Source organism: Chenopodium album, chromosome 20 (assembly GCF_948465745.1).
Source record: "Chenopodium album chromosome 20, dcCheAlbu1.1, whole genome shotgun sequence".
Classification (NCBI taxonomy): Eukaryota; Viridiplantae; Streptophyta; class Magnoliopsida; order Caryophyllales; family Amaranthaceae; genus Chenopodium; species Chenopodium album.
In genome coordinates this window covers 34249103-34261663 of record NC_137853.1, presented here as the reverse complement: position 1 = coordinate 34261663, position 12561 = coordinate 34249103, and the positions used below count along the sequence as shown (strand labels likewise).

At 29.7% G+C, this 12561-nt stretch overlaps 1 protein-coding gene across 1 annotated transcript; it reads left to right on the top strand.

Annotated features, from left to right (window-relative positions):
- Window positions 1–5572: 5572 nt before the first annotated feature.
- LOC145597083 (expansin-A8-like) lies at window positions 5573–12561 on the top strand. The gene is made up of 5 exons (XM_081653258.1): window positions 5573–5813; window positions 5954–6204; window positions 8988–9054; window positions 11209–11265; window positions 11675–12561. The coding sequence occupies exons 1-5, from the start codon at window positions 5573–5575 to the stop codon at window positions 12280–12282; spliced, it is 1224 nt and encodes a 407-aa protein (XP_081509384.1). The 3' UTR covers window positions 12283–12561.

The following is a 12561-nucleotide window of genomic DNA, read 5'->3' as shown; positions in this document are numbered from 1 at the left end:
CATTTTATTTACTAGCCATATACGAAGTACAAAGTATCTTAATCAACCTTGATGAAAACAAAAGCCCAAAGCCCAAAACCTCTCTTCTCTCTCCTCAAAAAAGTTCCCCCAAAAACCTAGAGCCTCACCGGGGTTTCGGCGCCGCGGCCGTAGCTTCGGTGAGAAACCCCCTTTTTCGTTAGTTGCGTTTTTCAAGGCGACGCTTCTCCTGTGCGAGAGGTTGTTGTTGCTTCGCCGGTTTATTCATTGCAAAGGAGGTTCGTGGGTTTCATCTACCTTGGGGATCCTCTTTCAAAGCTTTCCCAACCGCCGCCGTTGATAATTTCTTCGGTAAAGGGAAAGGTTAGGGTTAGGGTTTCTTGTTTTGACTGAGGATTTGGTTGTTGTGGGGTGGGCTTTAATTCCAAAGCTAACTACGTCGCCGCCGAGTGTGGTTTCGGATCTTTAATCAAAAGTATACGATAAAGGTAAAGGCTTTGTTAGGGTTTCTAGTTTGGTTTTTTAGTCTTTCTTATACTCTGCCTTTTGCCATGTTATGCTCCTTTTTGTTTAGTATTTCTATTTTCAGTTTAATGGAGGTCGGTTCGTGTTTTAGTAAGTCTTGTGGTTTCCTTTCTTTTTTGGTTCTCTGTCGAAAGTTTGAGAATTTTGATGTTTTTCGATGCTCTTGTCGTTGTGCTGTTTGGGTTTGGTTGTGTTACTTCAATTGGTTTCACTCGTGTTTAAAGGAGCTAGGGGGTGTGTTAGCCTCCTCCTACAGTGTATTGGTGGTCGGGTTCGAGTAATTTTAGGGATTTCCCTATATTGTGGTATGTTTAGGTTCCTAGGATTGGTCTTGGCTTGTTGTTTGTGTTGTGTTATTACCTCTTTTGATCTCTAAAGTTGAGAGAGTCTTCGAAAGTTATCTTTCAGCTTAGCAGTGGATTTTCAATTTATTGATTTGAAAAACCTTTATCTCAACCCTGCTCTCCAACATGGGGGCTCCCACAAGTTTCTATTGGGGGTTTTTAGTATGGTAATGGTCTATTTCTTCGAAAAATGGTCAAAGTTACCCATAGATAAGGGTACCGAGTCACTTGTTCAAGTGACTTTTAGTGTGTTGTCGAGTCTGGGTCGTCTGTTGTTCCTACCCCTGTTGCCTAATGTTAAGGGCTATTAGTGTCCTTTTGAGCTCGTGTTTTTGGTTTTTATTAACCAGTAGTTGTGTGTTCTATGCTCTTCTTCCCATTCTCCAAGATCAACGGTATATGGGATACGAAGATAACAATGGTATTTTTGGGTATCTCCTGAGGCATGTTCGAAGGCAAATACTTGAGTTTTCAAACCTACTGTTTCTTGCAAGGACGATGTTATGTAGGTTTATTTGTAATGTTTGTGTCATTGAAGCTACTAAAGCTTCTTTGGGTAGTTTACCGAACTTACTCCATATTGTGTAAATTTTAAAGTTGATTAAGCACATGTCAAAATATATACACACATACACACACAAAGTATCTTTGTTGCTTGATTTTATTAGTCAAAGTATCTATTTTGTTGCTTGATTTTATTAGTCAAAGTATCTATTTTGTTGCTTGATTTAGTCTTAGGGCCTGTTCTCATTGACTGAACTCATCTGAACTGAACTGAACTTAACTTATTAGAGCTGAACTGAACTGAACTGAAATGAATATTTTATAAGAGAAGTAAATTAGGAGTTTAACTGAACTAAAAATAATCATATGAGAACATGCCCTTAGTTAGTTTAATCAAACTACTATTTTATATTTTCAACCCATATAAAATTAAATAATACTTACTAGCTATTGAAATATTTTATTACAATGTCCTGGGACATCGTTTGGGCCAAAAGTTAGTTTCATCCTCTAAAACTTGGACATACTCAACATTCTAGAATAATTTTTTTTTTAAAAAAAAAAAGAAATTAATGTAAGATAATTAAATCTCTTTTAACAATCATGTCTGGCACCGAACCATCACAAACTTACCATAAATCTAGCTAATTATAAAAAAAGGAAATTTTCCCTAAGGAAATAATTTACAAATCTTGGAAAATCGTACGCATCCTCATACTTAAAGGCAAATTATTATCTTTCCTTTTTTTTTTTGTCTTATTTAAATGTTCATATTTTATATACCAAATTTTCCGATAGTATGTCTGGTTATATATATACTATAATTTTTTTTTTTATTTATTATTTATTTATTTTTTTACATTGAATATATTATTGTAATGCATTATAATTGAATCATTGGATTATTGTAATGGTGAAACCAATTTATGCTTGAAGAACTTAGGTACAATTTCTTTATAATAATAATAATTATTATTTAAATTTGTGGATGAGTTAAAGTTGCAATCTTTATGGGTCTTTTCCAATTAGCGAATTCTTCTAATTTATGGTTTAAAGCTTAAAAGTCTATTTTGTATTAATTGTCCCATAATTAATTGTACTCACCTAATGAAATATATGATATCAATCCATCTGATTTTTATAATACTCATCCAAAAGATTTTGGTAAGTTTTTTTTAAAAAAAATTTAATTTTAGTTACTATGTTTCTTTTTAGTTACAACACGTGATAGAGATGAAGAGTGAAAAAAAATAGACTCATGTGATAGGAGATATAGAGAAAGTTTATTAAATAAAAAGAAAGTGATCAATCATCTAAATTAAAACTTTCTTTACTTAATCTAAAAATTAAAACTTTTTTTTTTTTTAAATAAATGGAGATCAAATCAGGTCAGATTTCTATTTATCCGTGTTTATTTATTGTTAATATCTTTATCATATATTTTTGTTTTGAAGGAATTTCATGACTAATTACCGAACCATCCTTTTAATAATCATAAAAACTAATTAAATTTATTCTCTTTTAACAATCATGTCTGTCACCGAACCATCCTCAAACTTACCATAAATCAACCTAATTAGAAATTTCCCATCTTTATTTAAACCCAAGACCATTTGACAAGATATTTTCAATTAGTATGTTTATTCTTTGGGTTATTGTAATGGTGAAACCAAAAGTTTTATGCTTTGGAGAACTTTTGTACAATTTCTTTATTTTTTTATTTTTAATTTGTGTGTGAGTTAAAGTTGCAATCTGTATGAGTCTTTTCAATTAGCGAATTCTTCTAATTTATGATTTAAAGTTTAAAATTCTATTTTGTATTAATTTGACCCATAATTAGTTTTCTCCAAATTCCTCAAAAGAACCCTCAAAATTTTCAATTAGTACGTTTTATTTTTTTGTACTAAAAGACTCCTTATTTATAGACATCCTTACGACCGAGAAAATACTTCTCTAGAGTGTTCTTAACTTTTTCTAAAGAAAGATTCTCTACTACATAAACAAGTCCTAAAAGATTCTACAGCATTGTAAGTAACTAAGTACATACCTCTTATATACTTTTGAAACCCTGAGGAGATAGAAATGATATACGGCGCGGCAAGTAGGGTTTACATACCTCTTATATACATGTATAAGCTTTTGGAAAGTTCTATACAAATCTCAACGACATTTTTAGGCCCATATTTAAAATCTAATTTCACTTAACCCTCAAATTTGGCTATAATTTTGGGTCTATTTGGACTATATTTGGGCCCCAAACGACCCATTAATATTGTGTTAATGTTGTCATTGTGGTTTTCGAATTTAGAATTTAGAAACATTACCTCGATTGACACAATCATGACAATAATCTACTCTAGAGTAACTTTTGTATATATTTGGTGTTATAGCAATTTACTGTATATCGGGAGCACTTTTATCAAATTTAATGTCACTTTTGCAATTTTTTAAGTATTTTTTTTATCAATTTAGTATAATTATTTCGTAACTTTTTAATTTATATTAGGGTAATTTTTGCTCATTTTAGGGTAACTTTATAACAAATGTACAATAATATTTCATTATTCATCCGATTTATTTAAAAGTTTGTCTCTACACAATCACAAGTTCTTAAATGAACCTGGTTAACACTAATTTTCTGTGGACCACTAATATAAGAGAAACTATGGTTATTTTATTAATAAAAAAAAAAGTTACTGTAATAAAAATAAGGTCATTATGTTGAAATAAAAGTCATTTTGGTAATATATAGGATATAAGAGGCTAATTTTTTAATGAAATATTTTATATAGTGGTCAATATAAATAATAAAGGTCACTATGTTAAAATTAGGGTCATAACGTTGTATTCAAGTTCACAATAATATTAAAGTTTTAATAAAGGTTACTATATTAAAAACAAGGGTCATTATATTCAATATAATGTCAATTGCGTGTGTATAAAGGGTCACTATATTCAATTTATTGTGCGCAAGTCTTTCTGCTCAATTTGCTAAAAGTCAATATACTCAACCCTCAACGTTGTTAAAATTCAAGAAATAGATCTATTTAAGCTAATTTTATCGCATTAACAATCATGCCGGCCCATAAATCATATTAATCGTTATCAACGGACTTTTAGCTCTTTACCAATTTCATTTTAATGGTAGCCATCTTTCCTATAATTGTATTCTCATTATTGGTAAGTTACATTTTCTTTCCTTTATTTTTTGTCTGAATTAAATGTTCTTATTACACATACCAAATTTGGGTATGTCTGATTCTATATATATATTAGTTTCATTACATTGAATAAATAAATGTATTGCAATTTAATCCCATTGAATTATTGTAATGGTGAAATCAATTGGAAAATTCTGGTATGATTACTTTGTTTTATTATTATTATTTTTTTTTTTATTATTAATGTTTTGTTGTTGTTTGTTTGTGCGTGTGTCTGAGAATTAAAGTTGCAATCTTTATCAATAAGTTTTATTTATTTATTTATTTATTTTTCAATCAGCAAATTATTCTAATATTTTTATTTATTTATTTATTTATTTATTTTTTTTTTTTGGTGTTCAACTCGGTTCACCCTTTGGGCTAATCCGGATTCGGATCAAATCTGAGTGGTTAAGTCCTAGTCCCCTCCCAATTGTTATTGCTAAAGTTATTAATTAATTTATTTATTTTTTAAAACCAGAGTTATTAATTTATCCTATTAATATAAGATTTAAAATTAGGGTTTGGATTAATTTATCTTATATTAAGTACGGTATGATAAACATGTTTTGTTTAAACCTTTCCCAGTAATTACCTACACTAACAGTAACTATGAAACAGTCCGTAAAAATAAAAACACTATGAATGTTAAGTACAGTAGCAATAATAGAATATTAATAATTATGATAAACCACTTTCATATGGATATGGATTTTAAGAATAGTAATTGAATTTAAATAAAATTTTCAGAAAACATAAAACTATAAAACTCTATTGTAATTTAATATATATGCATGCATAACAAACTTTTTTTTAGATAATTGCTACAAAAAAACTAATTCAATTACCAAATTTCGATCCATTCAAAAAAAAAAAAAATTTACCAAATTTCGAGATTTTCGGTAACACCAATTGATTTAGTCAACTGTTAAAGCCCAAAACATTTTTGTTGTGATTCTTTATCTTAAAACCCCTAATTTATATATTGTAAATATGTTAAGCATAATATTATTTGTATATATGATGTTACCTAGTAGTTCAAAAAATGACGACGGACACTCAAGTTCAGAAATTCAAGTGGATGAAGAGCAACAACGCAACTATACCACAGAAATTCCAATCGGTTTTAAGTTTAAACCTACGGATGTCGAAATTATATGCGAATATCTTGTAAAGAAAGCAACATCGAAACCGGTTCCACCGAGTGAAATTTACGATATAAGTTCCTCCGATTTCTATAATACTCATCCTAAAAATCTTGGTAAGTTTTTTTTTTATTTTTTTTTTATTTTTTTAAATTTAATTTAATTTTATTCATATTTTTGTTTTGTTGATTATTGTACAATGTGTTGTTTATGTTTTAGGATTTAATTCTTAAACCGATTTTTGATTTTATTGCAGTTATAAGGTTTCCTAATGATAGGAGTGAGTGGTATTTTTACGTTTCACAAAATCCAAACGAATTTAAAGAAAAGATCCAACAAGGGGTGGAAGGTGTAGGGTATTGGCAATTTAAATTTAATGTTTTGATATATGATCGAGAGAGCAAACCAATCGGCAACAAGTTTGAATACAAGTTTTTGAGAACGAAACTTGACCACAAACCAAAGGGAACAATGTGGAAGATTGATTTATATGAACTACTCCAACAAGTAAGTAAATCATATACACCGTATAATATAACTTTTATTGGTATATTTTAACTTATTTATTTATTTTTTATTTATTTCAGAGTGTCGAGTGGATATTGGTGAAATTGATAAAAGGAACAAATTATGATGGGGTTTGAGATGCTAGCTATTTAAGTTTGTTTTTTCTATTACTAAAATAATTTCTCCATCAGTTATATTATTACCTCCGATAACTTTTAGTTGCAACAAAGGGTATTACTTTCTTGTAACTAAAAATTATGTGGAGGTAGTATAAGTTATATTTGATCAGACTATTTATTTTCATGGGTAAAAACCCTTATTATATGTGTGCGAGTACTCCAATGTACTCGCACCATTTCTAAATTTCCTGATATCTTGTTTGAGATTTTTATCGAGTAACTCAATTCTTGAGTTAAATCTACCCATAATTGGGCTTAATCTCTCTCCTTGTGAGAGTTTAAAGCTATACTTTACAAATCTATATGAATAATGTGAAAGATGTCAAGCGAACACATTGGATCGGAGGATTGACTTATATAAACAAGTAAGAATTCTTTTTTTTGACAAGTAAGAATTCTTATACGTAGTAACTTTATTTATACCTTTATTTCAACAAATACAATAATGTAAGTAAGATTTGATATATTTCTTTTTTTCTGTTGATTACATAATATCTCTGGGAAGTGATATAGGATCTCAAGGGATATTGAGTGATAGATATTATATTTAGGATAATATTTGATCAATGGTACACACTTTAGATTGAGGAGTTTTTTCGAAATCTAACATGATATCGGAGCCAACGTGACATAGAGGTCACGGGTTCGAATCTCATCCACCCTCCTTCAAAGTGGAATTAATTCACGCCGGGTATGAGAGGGCATGTGCTGCATCCACATTTCAAGTTCAAAGGGCCTTTTATGTGAGAGGGAGTGATAGAGTATAAAAACATATTTCTGGGCTTTAACCATTAGCTTAAACTTTTGGTTGAGATGGTCCGTTAACATGGTATCGAGAAAAGGTTGCTTTGGGGGAAGTACGGGTTCTGCATGTTCCTACTAGATATCAGTTTGGGGACATTTTCACTAAAGGCCTACCACGAGAATTATTTCTGGAATTTAGGTCCGGTCTTAGCGTACGACCTCCTCCCGCTACGACTGCGGGGGTGTGATAGATATTATATTTAGGATAATATTTGTCGCAGATTAGGATATACTAAATGTATATTTTGTATGTTTATCGTATATAGGATTCCTAACGTAATTAGGCCTAGCGTTGTAAACTCTATATATTTGATCAATGATACACACTCCAGGCTTCGTCTTGTTCAATATTTAGCAAGGCAAGGGAAAGAAAGTATGTCATCCAATGTTTAGTTTGACGCAAAAGGAAGAGAAAGCAAGAAAAAACAAATTTTAATTTAATATATTTATTTTTTCTCAAAAAAATAAATTGAATATTTTGTGATGGATCCTTTTGCTTCCCTCCAAATCCTATCAAATTCTATGTAATTGTTTTTTTTTTTTTTTTGACGGGAAATTCTATGTAATTGTTGAAGTTAGGCGAGAGTATAAGATCTCAAAGGAAATTGAATTATGCTAGAGACTCTATTCCTATACAAAGTCGATCTTATTACCCCTAAATAAAATCCTATTTCATGCAAAATTATTATTGTCCTTTTGTTCCTCAATAAAAGTAACATAAAATCTTGGCTTACGGATTTATATTATTCACATTTTACCTATATTTTGTACGAAGTATTCAAGCAGCCTCTCAAAAAAAAAAAATTAAAAAAATAAAAATAAAAATAAAAAAAATTACAAGCGGAGTGTATGCTCAAAAGAAAACTCCTAGTTTAAAGGGGTTTATTTTGACTAAGAAATTATGTTTCCAACTAATTCTCTACCAAGTTGAATTTTTAAAATTAACGTGCATCAATTATTATGAAATAATCGTTATGAAATAACAAAAAAAAAGATTTCGTAATTAAAATCTTTTTAGAGTTTATTTTAGTGAGTTTTTTATTTGATGTAAGTGTTTTCATGGAAACTAATTAATCTTAACTTTCCATATTCAATTAACAGTGTGGAGTACATTACATAATTGTTTTTTTTTTTTTGGTTTTGGATTTATATTTACAAATTCAATATTACATAATTCACGATTCAATATTTTTAAAAAAAATTATTATAAAAGTAATAACATGCTGCATGCAATAAGTAATCTGTATAAAACTAATCTTTAATGTCCAATGTTTTTTTAGGCGAAGATAAAAGCAAGCTATTAAGTATTAAAAAATGATTAGATGTTTCTTTTATTAATTTTGTTGTCCGATCCCCTATGTACTCATGGTCTCTATGTCTCTTTGATTAATACGAGCTAGCTTGTTTTCAAAAAAAAAAAAAAAAAAGAAAGATGAAACTGTAGAAAGATAACATTTGTTGTAAATTTAGGATATAGTTTCTATCCTTATCGCATTAGGTTTCTTAACAGGATTATGACTACTCCGGTAAATGTTATATAAATTGAGACTTCAAATAATAAACTAGAAGAAATACTCATGTACGTTATTGAGTAATGGATTATATAATTGAATTTGTAACGAGCTTCATTTGATCTTACCAAATTGTCATAGTGACTAGACAAAATTGTTGATTTGTTACTAAATTGCCATAATGGTTAGACAAAATAACAAGATTACAGAAAGAAACATAGATAAAACTTAAAACCTAGTCGTTTTCAAGAGATCTTGGCCACATAATCACTTAACCTTTTGAGCTAAGCGAAATTCTAAAAGCACTACAAAATTTTTAGATGGTAACTTAGTAAGCTGCAAATCGTCAAATGAGTGTTAATTTGGGAATAAAAGTAAAATAATATCCACAATAAGGTTCTTTAGGGACATTATTGTTCCTAGTAGTCCTCGAGCACCCCATAGGCAATGATGCCCACATGCCCAAACTCCAAAGGAGGGAAAGACCCATTTGACGCCCGCTTGTGGTGTGGGAGACGATCCGTGACATCTAAATCGGTTTCGTTGCCATAGTGTATAATGTAGATGGCATAATGTTAAGTCATTATAATGATCATATTGAATTTTCAATATGTCTGTATTAGATCTGTCTCGGAGTATACTTTTGAAATAGAATTTTTTTTATAAACATTGTTTACATGTTTAAAAATCAAGTTTAATGGTTGAAGTCATGTAGTATATAAAGAGTATAAAGAGTAATGTAATCAAATAATACGGATAAAATTGTATAATGTCTCCCCTGGTTTGGTTTGGTTTGTTTTTTTTTTTTTTTTTTTTTTCTACATACACATGCATTTTGCTTGATCTTCAACACATCTGTTTGATCAATTATAATTTTATTTACATAATATTGTATGTAAATTATGAAATTGTATACTCTTTATTTGGATACCACACTTTGAAACGATTTTAACATGATCATATGTGATAACTATGTGCCACATTTGAATTTTGCACTGTTTACATACACCACTTTAACCAATATTTGTACTTCCCTACCTTATGAATAGTATAAAATTACTCTTATGAATAGTGTGATACCAATTATACCCTTCAAAATGTGCATTGACATATATGACCTCATTAATATAAGTATAAGCTTCTTTAATAAATTGTGTTTGACAATTATACCCTAAAAGATGTTTATTTACTTATTTTCTCTCATTAATGTTAGTTGTCTTAAACATTTATACCTCTAAACATAGTTGTTTACATATCAACAACTATATTTGTGATTTAAGGCTAAACCAAAAGAACTTTCAAAGTGGCTAGCTATTACGCGCGCGTTAACTGCTCTAGTTATAAGTAAGATTGAATATAGTCATATATGTACTTGTTAGCTAAATTCGTCTCAATGTATAATTTTTATATCTTATGATTTATTATATATTTTTTGATAAATAGCGATACCATTAGTCAAGTTCCGTCTTGACAGCTTTGCCGATCAACTTAAGGCCCCTAATGAAAAAAGGGAGCATAAGACAATCATTTTTTTTAATTTTTTTTTAACGTTTGACCACATGAATAGTAAGTAATATAAAGTGGAGAAAACTTGTGTGGACCTTATTCACAATAATATTATTGTGGACCTGAGGTTCATACGCGCGCAACTGATATTATGTTGAAGTTTTGAATATAGTGATCTTAAATATTATTGTAAACCTCTTGTCAAAAAAAAAAATTATTGTAAACCTAAAGTATACATGTGGCCGACGTAATGTTGAACATAGCGACCTTAATTTTAACATACTTGTATTAAACTAGACCAATATATTAAAACTTTCATTAAAAAAAAATCTCTTACGACCTTTATAATAACATGACTTTTATTTTAAGCATAATAACCTCTATTTTAACATATTGACCCCCTTTTTTTATTATTAATATCAACAATTGTAGTGTCTCTAATATTAGTGGTCCGCAATTAATTAATGTGCATGTGAAACGGTTTATTTAAGAGTTTATTTGTATATAAAATGAAATAAAATTAAATGGAAAAAAAAAACCATCTTAACCAATAGTAATATGCAGTTGAAAGTGATTAATTGTGTTTACATGCAAAAAGGCAATGGGACAAAAAAGAAATTAAAATAAAATCCATATTCACCAATGGAAATCAAGCAATATAGAAAAAATATCATATATTAATGGTAACAAATCCATGCATATCCCTTGTATCCAATTAACTTTCTATTACATTTCATACATCCTATTTTCTACCATAAATATATGCTCTATGAGCTTGACCATGATTTAATTTAATGCCAATTTAAAATTTTTGCACAATCAAATAATTTTTTTAATATTTATTGTGTTGCTATAAATATCACTCACTTCCTCATGTATAAAATACAACTTGATATTACAATTTCACTCAAAAGAAAATTGATATTAAAGAAAATTGTCTTTCTCTCAAAATGCTTTTGTTTTTCTTGCTATCATGGCTTTAGTGACCATGGTACATTGTCAAGATTGGAGCGATGCTCATGCAACGTTCTATGGTGATGCTAAGGGTGGTGATACCGAAAGTGAGCTTTCTTTACATTATTAATTCGTACTTCGTATATATTTGTTTTAAAAATAAATTTTAATTTCACCCTTTTAATTTAAAATTTTTGCACAATCAAATAATTTAATGATTTTTTTAAAAAAAAAAATTGGGTAAAGTCGCGGCTCCCATCCATACTAGGGAAGTTTTACTTAATTTAAATATCGATTTGAGTTAATTATTAGTAGTTCGGTTAAATTATGTCATAGTCTTGTTTATGATCGATATGGCATAATTTTGACAGTTTTTAAAACTTTTTTTTCATTCTGTCTATATCGTTTGCCCTTATTCACGAATCATGAGTATGTGACGGCTAATGTGAAATTGTGGATACCTACGTGCATAATTTTTTTTTCCTAACATAATTTTTGGTTGTTGGTGCCATGCAGAGGGTGCTTGTGGTTATAGCACATTAACTCAAGGATATGGACTACAAACAACAGCTCTTAGCACAGCACTTTATTTAGATGGTGCAACTTGTGGAGCATGTTATGAAATCAAATGTACCAACTCAAAATGGTGCAAAGACGGTGCTGGCACGATCAAGGTCACGGCCACCAACTTGTGTCCACCTTCAAGTGGTCCTGAGGCATGGTGCAATCCTCCGTTGCAACATTTTGACTTGACACAACCCATGTTTGTTACAATTGCTGAGTACAAAGCCGGTATTGTACCCGTACAATACAGGAGAGTACCTTGTACTAAGCAAGGAGGTGTCAAATTTCTTATTAATGGGAACCCTAATTTTCTTTTGGTACTAGTCTTTAATGTTGGATGTGCCGGAGATGTTAAAGAATTGAAGATCAAGGGTTCGAGTGATTTTGTTCAAATGTCGCGAAATTGGGGCATGAATTGGCAAATTGGTGGTTCGGGTTGGACCAACCAAGAGTTATCATTCCAAGTGACTACTAGTGATGGAAAAACCCTAGAGTTTGAAGGTGTTGTGCCATCTAATTGGCAATTTAGTGAGACATTTGAGGGAAAGTCTAATTTTTAAGAGCTTTGTTATTGTAATTGAGGAATTTATTTTACAAGAGGTTATGTCCAATTAATTATAATTATCGTTTTCCTTGTAAAATGATACCTCAAATTTTATTTTATTTTTTTTTTTTTTAAAAAAAGAGTTTAATAATAATGTTCATTTGCCTGCTTTTTTTCTTCATCATTATAAATAACTAGGTGTTAAGCCTGTGCGATGCACGGGTTCATTTTAAAAATTTTGAGTCAATTTTTTTTTTAATTTTATTTTAAATTTTCATACTTTATATTTTATAAA